General features: G+C 41.1%; 1 protein-coding gene across 2 annotated transcripts; it reads left to right on the forward strand.

Annotated features, from left to right (window-relative positions):
• Positions 1-6,735: 6,735 nt before the first annotated feature.
• On the forward strand, positions 6,736-13,696 carry zfand5a (zinc finger, AN1-type domain 5a). Of its 2 annotated transcripts, none has more exons than XM_086076880.1 (6): positions 6,736-6,960; positions 9,488-9,649; positions 11,074-11,176; positions 11,283-11,368; positions 11,839-11,967; positions 12,058-13,696. In XM_086076880.1, the coding sequence occupies exons 2-6, from the start codon at positions 9,490-9,492 to the stop codon at positions 12,204-12,206; spliced, it is 627 nt and encodes a 208-aa protein (XP_085933006.1). In that variant the 5' UTR covers positions 6,736-6,960; positions 9,488-9,489; the 3' UTR covers positions 12,207-13,696. The 2 variants fall into 2 exon arrangements, with proteins under 2 accessions (XP_085933006.1, XP_085933004.1); XM_086076878.1 differs by having other exon boundaries at positions 6,737-6,986.
• The last annotated feature ends 133 nt before the right edge of the window (positions 13,697-13,829 follow it).

Below are 13,829 nucleotides of genomic sequence, written 5' to 3' on the forward strand. Positions count from 1 at the left end.
CATTTTGATTAACCGTATTTTAAAGGAAGATGGCACCCATCCATCAATTTTTAATGCCCTTTATCCTGTTCAGGAGCTGCATGAAGCCTTAGCATTACATTTAGTCAAAAAGGCCATCCTGGTCAAAAACCATTCTCACCCACAAGATTGCATCACATCTAATCAAAATCTGTTTTTGTTTCTTTCTTGTTTTGATAGCCATGATGAATGACATGGTGTACCAAGTAGGAACAAGAAGTGCAGTGTGTCACTGCTGCATGGCAAGTTTATCAGCAAAAGTCGAGAAACAATTTGTAGCCATAAATGACTGACTCGCAGCCATCATGATAAGACACTACTGAGCCCCACAAAATTTCCTGCATCAGCGATAGCGCAAACAGCAGATCTGTTTGTTTTGTAACTCATAAAGGAGATCAGAAAAATAACACAAAGTCATAGATTTGATGTGTTACGCTGCATGTAGTTGCTGACAGAAGTAAATATTTGATCATGTGGACATTTACAAAATGGGCTTTAATTTCACTGAAAGAATGTCAGTATTTTTAATAAATAAATAAACCATAACAAGCCATAAAACATGTAAATGTCAAATGTCCCTGCTGTGTTTAATGATAACAATCAACCCATGAACTTGTACACCACCAATGTTGACATTGATGTAAAACAGCAGGCAGTTTGGCCTTGAGGTTAAAAAAAATAGACTGTTTTTCCCAGTGAGAAAACCAGCAGGGGAGTAGATTGCAGGTGAGTCGGGTGTGGCTCCACAATACAGTATAAACATATTTGTCAAGGGGGATTCCACAATAATTGAGAAATGGAAATTATAGACTCATTGCGCAAGGTTGTTTGTAAGATACTTCCCAGCCAGGATGATTTATTGATTGTTTTGGAGTAGAGGTTGGAGTTGTTTATCACTTTCAAACGCTGCATAAAACCAGTTGTCATTCATCTTAACTGGGTCCATTGTTCTTATACAGATACTGAGGAGTGTTGTTAACTGTAAAAGCAGTAATTTGGGCCCTCCTTTACATGACAATGTAGTTTTGGAGCCAGAAAAACAGCTCATAATTTCAAAATGCCTCCCGGGGTAGGAGGGTAGTGAAGGGGAATGTTTTTTTTCTTTTGCATCCATAAAACATGTTGTCAAAACAGTCGCGTCTTTCAGAGACAACCGCTTTCAGCTTTTGGATGCACGCAATAGCCACTTTCACCAGCTAGCATTTTCTCTGCTTTTCCCAATTTGTTTTCCTGTCTACAAGGAGGGAAATTTAAAGTACTGTATATCTGTGTCTACCATAGTATTAGAGGAGTAACCATGTGCAACATCAACGTAAAGTTAAACTCTTGAAACTCACTTCCCATATAATTGTGTTGAAAGCAAATGTTGCTGTTGCGCTAATGTCACCATGCATCCAATTATCTGAAAGCAGAAAGTCGCAATGGCTGTGTAAACTAATTTACTGTCCAAAACTTGATTTTATATAGACTTTTCTCATGTAAACAACTTGTTAAAGTTTTTGAAAACATAAATGTTACTACACTCAAAATATTTGGATAAAATGAAGAACATGTTAAAATGTTCAGTCGGGCATGCAGAAGTATATTAAGTCAATTGCGGAAAACTTTTGTGGCGGTCTTTGAGTTTATTTCACTGCATAACACTTCTCTAAGAGTAGCTTCTGTCAACTAAAGTCACAACAAGCAGCAATGTGTCAAATAATGAACAAATCTATAAACATGTAAAAATAAACTTCATCAAACCATTTGCCTCTCCCAGTTAATAACATTTAATTTAAAACCAACACTTAACTTGATGCCAACACAAAAAACAAATCACTATTCACAGGCGAACAGACAGACAGCATTGATGTTGGTGTGTTAATGTTAGAACCTTTAAAGCCATTAAGTCAGATATTTGAACACAAAAAGCACAACACAAGTACAGACATTATAACAATACTCACAGGCAAATATATTACCATTTCCAAAAAACGATTTACGACAGTTTACTGCGTCAGCTCTGAAACACTTCCAGAAAGCTGATTTGCGAAATGAGTGTTATGAGTTACGATTGTGGTCACAGAACAAATTCAACTTGCAAGTAAAGGCACCACAATACTATAATTGAGACACAGAATACTTTTGCCAGCTTTACTCCGTTTTCAAAGACAAGCAAGGAGGACAAGCAGTTAGTGCAATTTTGCTATTGGCTTGACATGCCTTTTTTTCCCATTTTCTCCTTTTTGTTGTTGGAGTTGTTTTTCGCATTTCTGCGTGGACACAGATTGTTTTGACAATGTTCATATTTTACGAGGTTTTACTGCATAAACATTACACAAGACTCTTCAAAATGTGCCTGCTAAATAATAGACAATGTTTTCATACTAAGTAGCCTATGTATTCCGGCCCCGAGTTCATCTTGTTTATTTATGCTTCTGTTTTCTCTTAATTCCGGCCTAGTATGGAAAAACAGGAATCACTTTTCAGCAACAATCCTTATCTTGAACATGTGGAGAGTTGGCGAGGGGAATATTGCTCAATAATATGTTGATCTGTGTGATCCAGTCACAGCTAGTGTGTAGAGAGAGGGAGGAAAGCATGCTAAGTATGCCCGAGTAAGCTGCGTCATCAACCAAGAGGCGGAGTTGATCTTCTTTGGGGGCGGGACTTGGCTGCTTCAATTGACAGATTACAGCGCATGGGGCGTGGCTTGTCCTTGCAGACGGAGCAGCACGTGGCTCGGCCAGTCTGCACGAGGGAGCAGCAACAAAGAGCAGCCAGTCTCGAACAGTACACGGGACATCTGCTTCAGACACGCGCGCGCGCACACTTTTTGCACATGCACGTTCACGTTAGCCACACACATGCATGTGGTCTCATATACAAACACTCACCAAGTAGCATGGAAATGCAGTCAAATAGTTATTCTCCAAGCACGTGAACACATCGTTATATGCAAATGCAGCACATTTCACCTTTGGTCCTTTATATAGACACAGTCAGTTTCCACACTGAGCACACATTCTTGTTTTTCCAGCAATCATCGAGAAAGCTATGCAAGGGAGAGGTTTTTGTGTGTGTGAATAGTGGAAAGTAAAAATGTAGACAGAATGTGGCAGGAAAGTTGGGGGGGACTCCTCCCTGGGCAAAGAACAAGAAACACATTCATGATGCAGAAGAGCTGTGTTATGAATGACGAGCAGTTGCTGAATCAGCTGGTTACCCCTTCTTAATTGTCATTAGTTTGCTTTCACTTTCAGCAGTTTTCCCCCAATTTTACGTGACTTCAAGAAGTTATCAAAATTTGGGGTGGTCGCCAACTTACTTGATTTTACAAAGAAAACTGTGTATGTAAATTAAATAAATACACCAAACATGCACAACAACCAAGTTCCTGGTTCTCCAATAATATGCAGACAAATATGCTCTGTTCATGAAACGCTCCCTAACACCCCCTCATCTGGGGGCTCAACATATGTTGAATGTTCATGTGAGCAGAGCAGGGTGGGGATCAACTTTTGAAGCAATGGTTTCTGGTCAACCCCTGTGCACAGTTTATCGTGCCCCACACACAGTTTATGTAAATTGTTAAGCTGCAATTTGCACTGTGAGTCTCTTTATCAACAGAGTTTTGCAACACAGAAGTGCAAGCTGTGTGCACGAGTACGTGTATTTTTGTGTGTGCATGTGTCCATGTGTCAGTGTGTGTCTGGTGGGTCAATGTCTGCCTTGTAACTACATACATGCTTTTCCAGATTCCCAAAAGTAATCCTCACACCCAGATACCCATAGAAGAAAACTGCTAAATGAGTATATTATATGTTTACGTTGTCATGACGACAAGTCACTATCAGCTCCTCAGGTAAAAAGCAAAAGCAGCCTCCTCGATATAAGACCCCGCCCCCCACCCACCCACCAGCACAAACTGGTACAGAAACCTCTAAACACACACAAACATAGAAGCAGAGTGATGACAGCATATACACGAGGGGGATGGGTAATGATACTCAGCACCTCCCACTTTCTCCTCAGTCGCCCCCCTCCCCTCGCTGAAACCCGTGAACCATTCATCCTAAACAGACATACATTTCACATACACACGGTCCGCCTTTTCTTCTCTGTACATAGCTGCGTTAACATAACACTCAGGCTCACAAAGACCTCAGTGTAAAGAGCCAAGTAGCTTTACCCTCCCCCATCACTCGCTGTGCTTGCGTTACTGACATATGAAAAGCTCATGTCCATAGAACTAGTGTCAAATCTATCATGAACATAATGATGACACAATGAGCTCTATTTAGACTTGACACTCACATATGAAATGCTTCCCAATCCAAACAGCAAATGCTGCCTTATCAAAAGGTGTAGAAGTTCACATCAACAGCTTTAACGGGGTTGTTTATGTACTAGTCAGGCATAATAATAAAAAATCAATGATGAAATCTTAAACGTGTGTGTCTTGAGCCTCTTACACACATATTACGCAACATGGCAGTAACATGGCCCATCAACATGCTATCTTGTTTACACGGAACCTATCAACTTTGACAAAGCACCACTTCAGCGTATGGATTTATACAGAGATCCTGAAGTCCGTAATGTAGGTGTGTCGACACAGTCAATACTTTGAATAAGCTACTCCTCTGTTGCCATTCAGACACTAGCATAGTGTTACAGCCTCCATAGCTGCCAATCGCCTTCATATTTTGTTTCAGTCAGTGTGCAGATTTGAGAGAGGTGACAAACATTAGGGGATACTCTCTCTCTGAAGTCATACGACCGATTTTCCAAGCACAAGCTTTTCCATTCCCCAGTGTCCGTCAGTATCAATGGCTTCCAGACTGTACAAGTCCTCTGAGTTCCACGAATCCACTGATAGATAGCATGTTCCGCATGAAGCGCACACATATGCAGGGACAAAACGATGCCCTAAGAGTGTTTGTTTTCTACTGGGCTGTGCCTGAGGATGCGTTGTGTGTGACTGACTGACAAGGTGGAGGAATACGTTGAGACTTGTCAGACCTGCAGGGCCAACTGACTGGCAAGTGAATGAAAGGAACGTGTTTTTTGCCCCCCCCCCCCACCCCAAACATGACAAGTCGTAAAAAGACTGGGGTGTCTCCTTGAAGGTAGCAAACATGATTTGTTCATAGCTGTGTTTGATTTTACTCTTGACTAACCATAATAAAAGTTTGACATTTTTAAAATGTGCTTATATTTATTCAATTTGACTAAGTTGATTAGTGACATGAGATGGACTTGTTTAATTTGAGAGGACGTTTAGAACATACAGTTCGTCAGTCAGTTCGTAACGTTATTGTATTCAGCTTACTTTTTAAAATTTAAACTCTTCTAATGATTAAGCACTTCTTGTAAAGTGTTTTTGAACACTGTATTTTCTTCAACTGACAATGGACATGACCTTAGAGTCATTGCTGTTTACTACGCGCAACATAATTCTATATATTAGATTTTTTCTGTTAACACATTCCTCTGATTGCTGATTACATTAAAAAGAATTCTGCCAGTACATACTGGGGGGGGGGGGGGGTACTAAGTAGTCCAACTTTCTTTGCCTTTCACAGATGTAATTACTCTGAAAGCAACACTCGTGTGCACTTAGCTCTAAAATGTTGGCACTTTAATTTGAGACAACCATTGAAAACCCCTAATTGAAGTTAATTAAGGTATTTTGGGAAATGGTTAAAATTTGAGTCTTAAACTCTTAACTATCAGTTAATTACGGAATGTTTTATGTATGCAGTCATAATACATGACAGTAAATCTATACACACTTGGATTGTGGGTGATAATTAGATCAAAATTACTGTAAAGTGCCAATGGTGTCCTCATCAGAATCACTCAGTCGCCATGAAAAACTGTTCTTAACAACATGTTCTATGCACTATGCAGCCCCGCCTGTCTTAACAGGGTATTCTGATTAATATTGCATTTGTGGAATATGAACTAAGCAGTAAAATCCACCCGTTTTTATCCATTTCATGCAGCAGCCATTTTGCCACATGCCGTTGACTGAAAATGACATCACAGTTGCTCAGGGCTCAGGTAACAACCAATCACGGCTGAGCTTGTGAATGTCACATGACCAAACTCAGGAAATAGGTGTGTTTAGACCAATGGAGCTGCGTAGAACATATTATTTGTGAAGAAAATATTTGTGTTTAAATTTTATTTTATTTTAACTAATCTGTATTTCTAACGATCTAATTACAATGAAAATGAACATGGAGAAGTCTCAAAGACAATTAATAAACTCACTTGTTAATAGTAGTAATATGTACTAGCAGTTCCCTGTCTGATACCTTTTATCAGCACTGTTTTGTTGCCTGTTCTCCCATTGTCAAGGCAGCGTGTTTAAATTGTGTGTGTGTGGGTGTGTATGTGTGTAAGTATCCTTTAAAATTTTTAATTTAAAGATAATAGGTGGACAAAAAAACAAGCAGCAGAGAAACACACTGTACATTATTCGATCATTGCCTCTATTGTGTTCAGTTGTGTCAGCACAGAAGCAGAGTTTACGAGCTGGATCGTTTTGGCAGATTACTCAATATAACAGATAAAAAAGGTTGTTATCCTTGTAGGTGGATGACGACGGGATGTGTAATAAAGGCTAGACATGTTCTGCGCGTGCGCCGGCCGAAACTGTAATCTGGGCTCCGCGGGCAGCCAATGGCGACACGTTGTTTCACCCGTGACACCATCCGCCACTCCTCTTACTAAAGAAGGAAACAAACATCCACCCAGAAAGAGCTGGAGATCACCAGAGAGAGAAAGAACTGGAGGGAGGAGGGCGAGGAAGGGAGAACTGAACCCATCCGAACCAGGCTTGAAACGGACAAGCACGCCACGTTAAGGCGAGGGAAGGACTTCCACCCAGGAAGATACAATTCGTCGACCTTTTTTTCCCCCCCATAAACGTCGCTTTTCCCCTTTCGCCTGGTGAGACACTCATCGAATTTCATCAGGTGATTTTCTTGGGCTCGTAATCGCTTTTTGTCTGAACAGAGATGTGGGTTTTAGCTTGTCATGGTTCAAGCAAACAAACAGTGGTGCTGTGGTATTAATGGAATGGTCGGTCAAAGCGACCTTTAACGGTGGATTGAAAGGTCAGGTGGTGTGTGCGTGACGGTCTCGTGTGTGTGTGTGTAGGGATAACACGCTGAGCAATGGTCTTTTTTTATTTTTACGCGTTGGAAGTGTTTACTAGCAACATTGCGAGCACTTAAGCGTCCGCGTCAGCAGCTCTCGAACGTGACTCCCGTCTGGTTTGGGGGAGAGAGATAGCTGGTGCTTGTTACTGTCTCAGTGGTTCTACATGGCCCAAGCTGGGGGATGGGGGAACCAAAACCAGATAATTCCTGTCGACAAGTTGAACATTTGTACGCCGATTAGGCAAGCCAAGCGAAATAAATGAGGCGAAATCTGTACAGTTCCAAGCAAAAGGGACCAAGTACAGCTTTATCAAGTGGTTAAATAGTTTCTTCTTCAGGATAATTCGAGGTCTGATCGATGTTGCTTTTAGCTATTAATTGTGGTTGGTCTAAGTAGTTACATGTGTTTCTTTTGTTGGTTATATTAAATGGCTGAAATAAGTATGAAATGGTAGCTACTACCGTAATGTCCAAACAGGAAACACGGGGAATGCAGACAAAGGAAGAAACAAAGGCAACAGGGAGCAAGCACACTGTCTAGACTGTTTGACTAAACATCATTGCTCCCCACTTCCTGTCGCTCACGATTTTCATTACATTCACTTTTCAGTTTGTTTTAATAGAATCACCATCTACCAGTAACAAAGCAACGATTCTCTTTCTGTTCTGTCCGGTGTGACTCAGTAGTTTTCAGTTTCGCAGGGCCTGAAATATGAGCTCAGCTTCCTGCTGATACTCGTGTGTGTGTGTGGTCAATCAAAGAGGAAGACCAACCTTGGCATTCATGATTTTAAAACTTACAGGGATGAAAACATTGATATAAGTTAGATTAACCAAAATTCAATGTTTCAGCGATGCTTTTGTTGATTAATCGAACCATGTTGTTTACTTCCTAGTGCACTGTTGGGAAATCAGAGAAACTAGGTAACATTTAAAAGTTTATTTTGTACACCTCTGTGTCTCAAGACCTTTACAGCTTGGCATGTTGCATGTCTTTAGTCTTTACAGTTGTTCATTAAGGTCTACTCTGGACAGCATGTGCGATTGTGAAAGTAGGGCTCAAATGTGACTGTTAAGCCTTGTTCCTTTTGTTACAATGAGTGCATGGTTTATACACGTGCAGTCATGTTGACTTAGGTTAGCTCGATACTTAATTGACCCCAGAGGAAATTCTGACATTTTGTGGCAGTTCTTATAAAGCAGTGATGTTTTTACATCTGGTGGATTCGGCCCGAGTTAAAGAGCCTCTAAAGTACTGAGCTCTGACGAGCGACAAATTCTCACCAGTCAGCAGATGAACACGTGACGCGAAGGCATAGAAGGTCACCTGTGGGCTTTTCCGAGGAAACCCTTTGTTGACGTGCATAGCATGCATGTAGGAGGGGGCGGGTTTAAGAAATACAACAGTTGTTGTTGAGGTCATATACCTTTTGTTTGCGCCGTCAAGACATTCCGATACAACTGTCAGCCTCTTTGTAACATGAAATTGTTCGACTTCGTTGGTGACCAAAATATTGACAAGCTAACAGCTGCTTTGTTACGGAACAGTGTCAAAGGTTATTCAGGATGTGATCCTTTTTGCGTCATAAGCTTGTTGTTGTTTTTGTCTGTATTAGTTGATCATATACTTGATTAAAGCATCGGGGCAGGACACCCTCTAAGCCTTCCTGTCGCTCCACATGTTTGTCTGTTCATTCATCAAGGACTGTTTGAGTTGTGCCGTTTCCCATTACACAACCTCCGCTTGTATTTCATCACTCTGGTGCTGTACATCAGCGTCATTTGACTACATGGTTTGCCAAGAGAACACGCGTGTTTACTGGATATGTGTGCGTAGGGGAGGGGTGAGTGAGGAAGTTTTGAAAAGTCGAGAATCGAAGGGGGTGGCATTTCTGTCATTATTTTCACTTCATTTTTATTTGGACTTCCTTCTTTTAAAACCTGAGGTAGCTAACGTTTGATAATTGTAGGTGTGTGATTATCAGCAATTATTACATGGTGATACATCGTTCAATATTGTGCAACAAGTAAAACTGAGAGCCAGTGGTCACGCAATGTTCTATGAAATAGAAAAAAAGTAGTGCGGCGTCATAACTGTGATATGTCATGAGGGCGAGTTTTCCTTGATGACAAATGGTGCGTCAGCTCCAGTAAGAGTAGTGCCAAACTGTTAGCGGCTATCGCTCAGGGGGGAGGGCGTTTAAGGTTGAACCATGCTCCATTCTCTTGTCAGGTGCTGATTTGCGTCACACATTTACCCGCGGTGTGCGGTTTTTAAAATATGTATTCTCACCCTTTCATTCTCATCTTTTCAGCAATGGCCCAAGAGACAAACCAGAGTCCGGTGCCCATGCTATGTGCCACAGGCTGTGGTTTCTATGGCAACCCCAGAACCAATGGAATGTGCTCTGTATGCTACAAGGAACACCTGACAAGGCAGCAGAGCAGCGACCGGATGAGCCCCCTTAGCCCTATGGGTATGTTAGGCTGCATCAAAATATCAATAGTTGGACTCCAGTCTGATTTTTGGATTAGCCACCTCGCCAAAAAAAAATTGGGTTTCTGAAGGAGAAAGACGCATTGTTTTAAAATTCATTTATGACTCTCCTCAGCTAGTGTATATTCCCAGCACCTCCTGCCCTCCCTCTCTGTTTTTCCACTCAGCGTAATGAATTGCAGCTGTTTTCCTTAGTGGCATTATTCAAGGTTACAGTCACTTGTAAGGTCAACCGTGGGAGTCACCGTCACAGCCTCGACACAGGATTAGCTCTATAATTTTGAGTTGAGAAAGAGGCAGAAAACAGAAACTTAGGGCTGGACGATTAACCGAGATTTTATCGCAATTTCGATTTTGGCTTCTTTTGATCATTAACGTATAATGATTGAAGAAAAACGATTAATGTGTATAATGCTGTGGCGCGTTTTCAAGTTCCTTACGTTGTGAAAGGATCGTGAATGCACCATGTAGCCTGTAGCTAGCCCGGAGCGAATCAGTGTGATTCTGCCACTCCTAAGCTGTTTAATGATAGTCCAGTTGGCGTTAACTGTAACACTAAACAAACAATAAGGAGAATCTCATACAGTAAATACAAGAAATGCTTCGTTTTTAACACATCCGAGCCTAGCACTAATGTAAATGAATGGAGGATCCCAATCAAATGCTAACAGGAAGTAAGCACCAACTTTGAGACTCTGTCCTAAATAACAAATATTCACACACAAATGCTGTGGAAACGCATACCCACAGCCGGTAAGATAACACTACTCAAAGGCACAAATTCTCCCCAATTTGTAAGAAGCGAGTTATTTTAATAGCATTCAATCGCAACTTTCTTCTGTTCTCAATGTAAATGTTTACACCGTGGATGCACGGCAGCCTAAGAGGCAAAAACGTGCAGGAACACCCAGTTTTTTGTTTTCAATTTCAATTACTGTTTTAGTATACATTATTTTCACTTTACTTTTTCTATTCAAACTTTTTTTTTTTAAGTTTAAAGATTCACAGAATTTATTTTCCTCAAAGGACTTTTGTTTAGTTTTTTTATTATACCAACACACATTTCTACATGACATGGCACGAAATACAATCCCTGAGGTCACAGGTTAGCCCACTAAATCCACCGGCTTGTGGAAATAGCATAAGATAAAATACATATGATAAAAGGGCTATGAACCATAGTTTTGAGTAGTTGAGTTTAATAGTTGAAAAAAAACATCAAGTTTTAAAATCAAAGAATAATCGTTTTATTAATCGTGATTTCAATCTCAGTCAAAATAATCGTGATTTGTAATTTTTCCAATAATCGTCCGGCCCTAACAGAAACCCAAATTGAATATGACGTTGACTTTCTAATGAGTGCTGTGCTGGGAGTCTCATGATGGTAACTTTGTGTTTATGCAGGCTCAAATTCTAGTCCTACCTCAGAGGCGTCTGCAATCCAGAGACTAGAAGCCAGTCTAGCCAAGGTTGATGCGTCTCCTGCCTCTTCGCCAAACATGTCTAGGTCAGTACCAAGTGCAAATGGCCAACACAGTTCCTCTTATTTGGCAATTGAAGACACCCACTCCTGTCTGTCTAACTGGATGTTTCCCTCATTTTCACACCAACAGAACTATTCAAGGATCTCTTCCTGTGACTCAACAAATGACAGAGATGAGCATCTCGAGGGAGGACAAGCCTGAATCCCTAGAACCTGGTAAACACACACAACGCACACACATGCACTTATTCGAGCAGGCATTTGATGCACATGCAAGTGACAGCTCACGCGCAGTCTTCTGTGAGGCCATGTTGCGTTCCACCGACTCTACCACAGGGGTTTTTCTTTCTGCATCGAAGACAGCAAAGCTGTCTAAAAATAGACCTGCTTAAAAATAACACCACACTAGAAGACATTTTTGGATTAGCTGCTGGCTACCAGAAGCCCACTCAACAGGGAAAAAGGGGTCATTTCGAGACGGAGCCTCCACTAATTACTGTCTAAATAATATGGAGTGCTGCTAAGGAAAATGGTGTACAAAAGATAAATGATACGAGTGTGTTTAGTTTTTCATGGTCATTTACTGTGCTGGCAGCACTTAAACGAAAATATCTTAATTCTGCTGTGTTTGCAAATTAGAATGCGATGGATTAGAAAATTAGGGCTGTTTTCTCTGTAATCTGCAGTTGTAAACCAGCCAGCTGCCTCTAGCCCGACTCCTATAGCTTCTTCGAGCAGCGACGATAGCAAGGAGGACTCGTCCAAGCCGAAGAAGAACAGATGCTTCATGTGCCGCAAGAGGGTGGGCCTTACAGGTATGCAGTGGTGACAAAGAGATATTGTTGAAAATGGTCTTTTTAATGTTGTTGTCGTTCTGAAGTGTTGTCAACTTTTTGTGCTTGCAGGATTCGACTGTCGCTGTGGAAACCTCTTCTGTGGTATCCACCGGTACTCTGACAAGCACAACTGCCCCTACGACTACAAGGCTGAGGCGGCCGCCAAGATCCGCAAGGAGAACCCCGTGGTGGTTGCTGACAAGATCCAGAGAATATAGATCTCACGAGACAAACAATGCAAGTGGCAGTGATGGAGACAACACTTTTTTTTGAAAAAGACTGGAGTGTTTCACCTTTGGAATTGAACACTGGCATTTGTGGCCACGTGAGGATGGAAAGGACTTGATTTACAAAATTAAAACCTCAAGAAAGACATTTAAAAAGAAATCCTATCTGAGGGAGATGCATGAATGATCACTTTGCTCCCCTTTTGATTAATCCATTTTATTAGTTTTATTATATTTTCTGTGGTGTGACTTTTCTTCCCCAAGAATACATATTGTCTTATAAAGATCGGCCCAGAGTAAATGTCAGAGATAAGCTGCCCTCCTGTCACCCTAACCAGGCAAAATGTGCCAAACCGTAGACCGCCATTCTTGTCACGCCCTGTTATGCGTCAGAAACCAAGTCAAGAATTGAGACCATGCTGTGGGAGCTGTCCCCCCAAATGTTGCACAAAGGGTTCTCTGTTCGTTTGTCTCTGTCTTTCCTGGCTTTACCTACCTCACAGCTGCTCTGTTAGCCTTTTTTCTTCTTCTTTTTTTACCCTTACTCTTTGTGCTCCTCCGCTGTGACCCCAGCAGAGCAGCAGGTCACCTCTCTTCCCGCCTCAGTGACCCCTCTGATCAGCATTCTTATGTTGACTGATTGGTTTGATTGTGATGAGGCTCATTCTTGTTTAATTATGGAGGTATAGTGCAGGACAGGGACAAATATACACCTTCACCTTTCACTGAATTCAATCCCTTACCATTGGGCATTCTGGGTAAATGAACTTGTGCATCACAGCCTGCAAGGATGGAGGCCTCACAGCTCAGTCTTGGCTACATAGTTGAGTGAATGGGATTTATGCATGAATTTCTCTTCGTCTACAGGAGAGTTTCCAGAAAATATGGCCTCGGTCTAGTTGGGTTGGAGGCATTTTTACTTGCTGAGACAATTATGTTTTGTAAACCCCCCCAATCAATGTTGTTCTGATGTTGGCACAGGTATTCAATGCATATGTGCAGTTGGGATATGTGAACCATGATTTTGTCTTTGGTTTTTATTCATTTTAAGTGTGCTAATAGAATGTTCATGTGAGCACAGTGTGTGCGTGTGTGTGTGTGTGTGTGCGTGCGCAGAAACAAGGTTTATCAGCACATGTTTACAGACAACTACAGGAGCATGCCAGAGGTAGATTTCAATGAAATTAAATATTCTAGACTGCCACAATTACATGTAGCGTGTGTGCGTGTTATGTCTGTGCAAGGTGTGTTTTCATGGCTGCCTGTCACATCGTACGTATGTGAGTTGTTCATTTCCTAAGTGTGTTTTTCATTTAAGACTGCGTATCCGTTTGATTTTTCCCCCTTTATGATTATTAGTTATATGCAAATTTGTACAAAAATATGAAAAAACAACAAACTGTTGATATTTATGTATTGCATATAATCCTGCATTACCACAGAATAGTATCATGTAAATAAAACTGTACAGAGAGACATTACCAATGGTCTTGTGTATGTTTAGTATTTCTTTTTATGTTGTGTGTCAGTGTGTACACAACACTGTTGTACACTATCTTCAAGCATACAAGATAAAGTTGCAAGGCTTGATTTTTCCCATTTTAGGCCAGAAAC

This window comes from Leptonotus elevatus, chromosome 5, assembly GCF_054856555.1.
Source record: "Leptonotus elevatus isolate MCC_2025b chromosome 5, RoL_Lele_1.0, whole genome shotgun sequence".
NCBI lineage: Eukaryota > Metazoa > Chordata > Actinopteri > Syngnathiformes > Syngnathidae > Leptonotus > Leptonotus elevatus.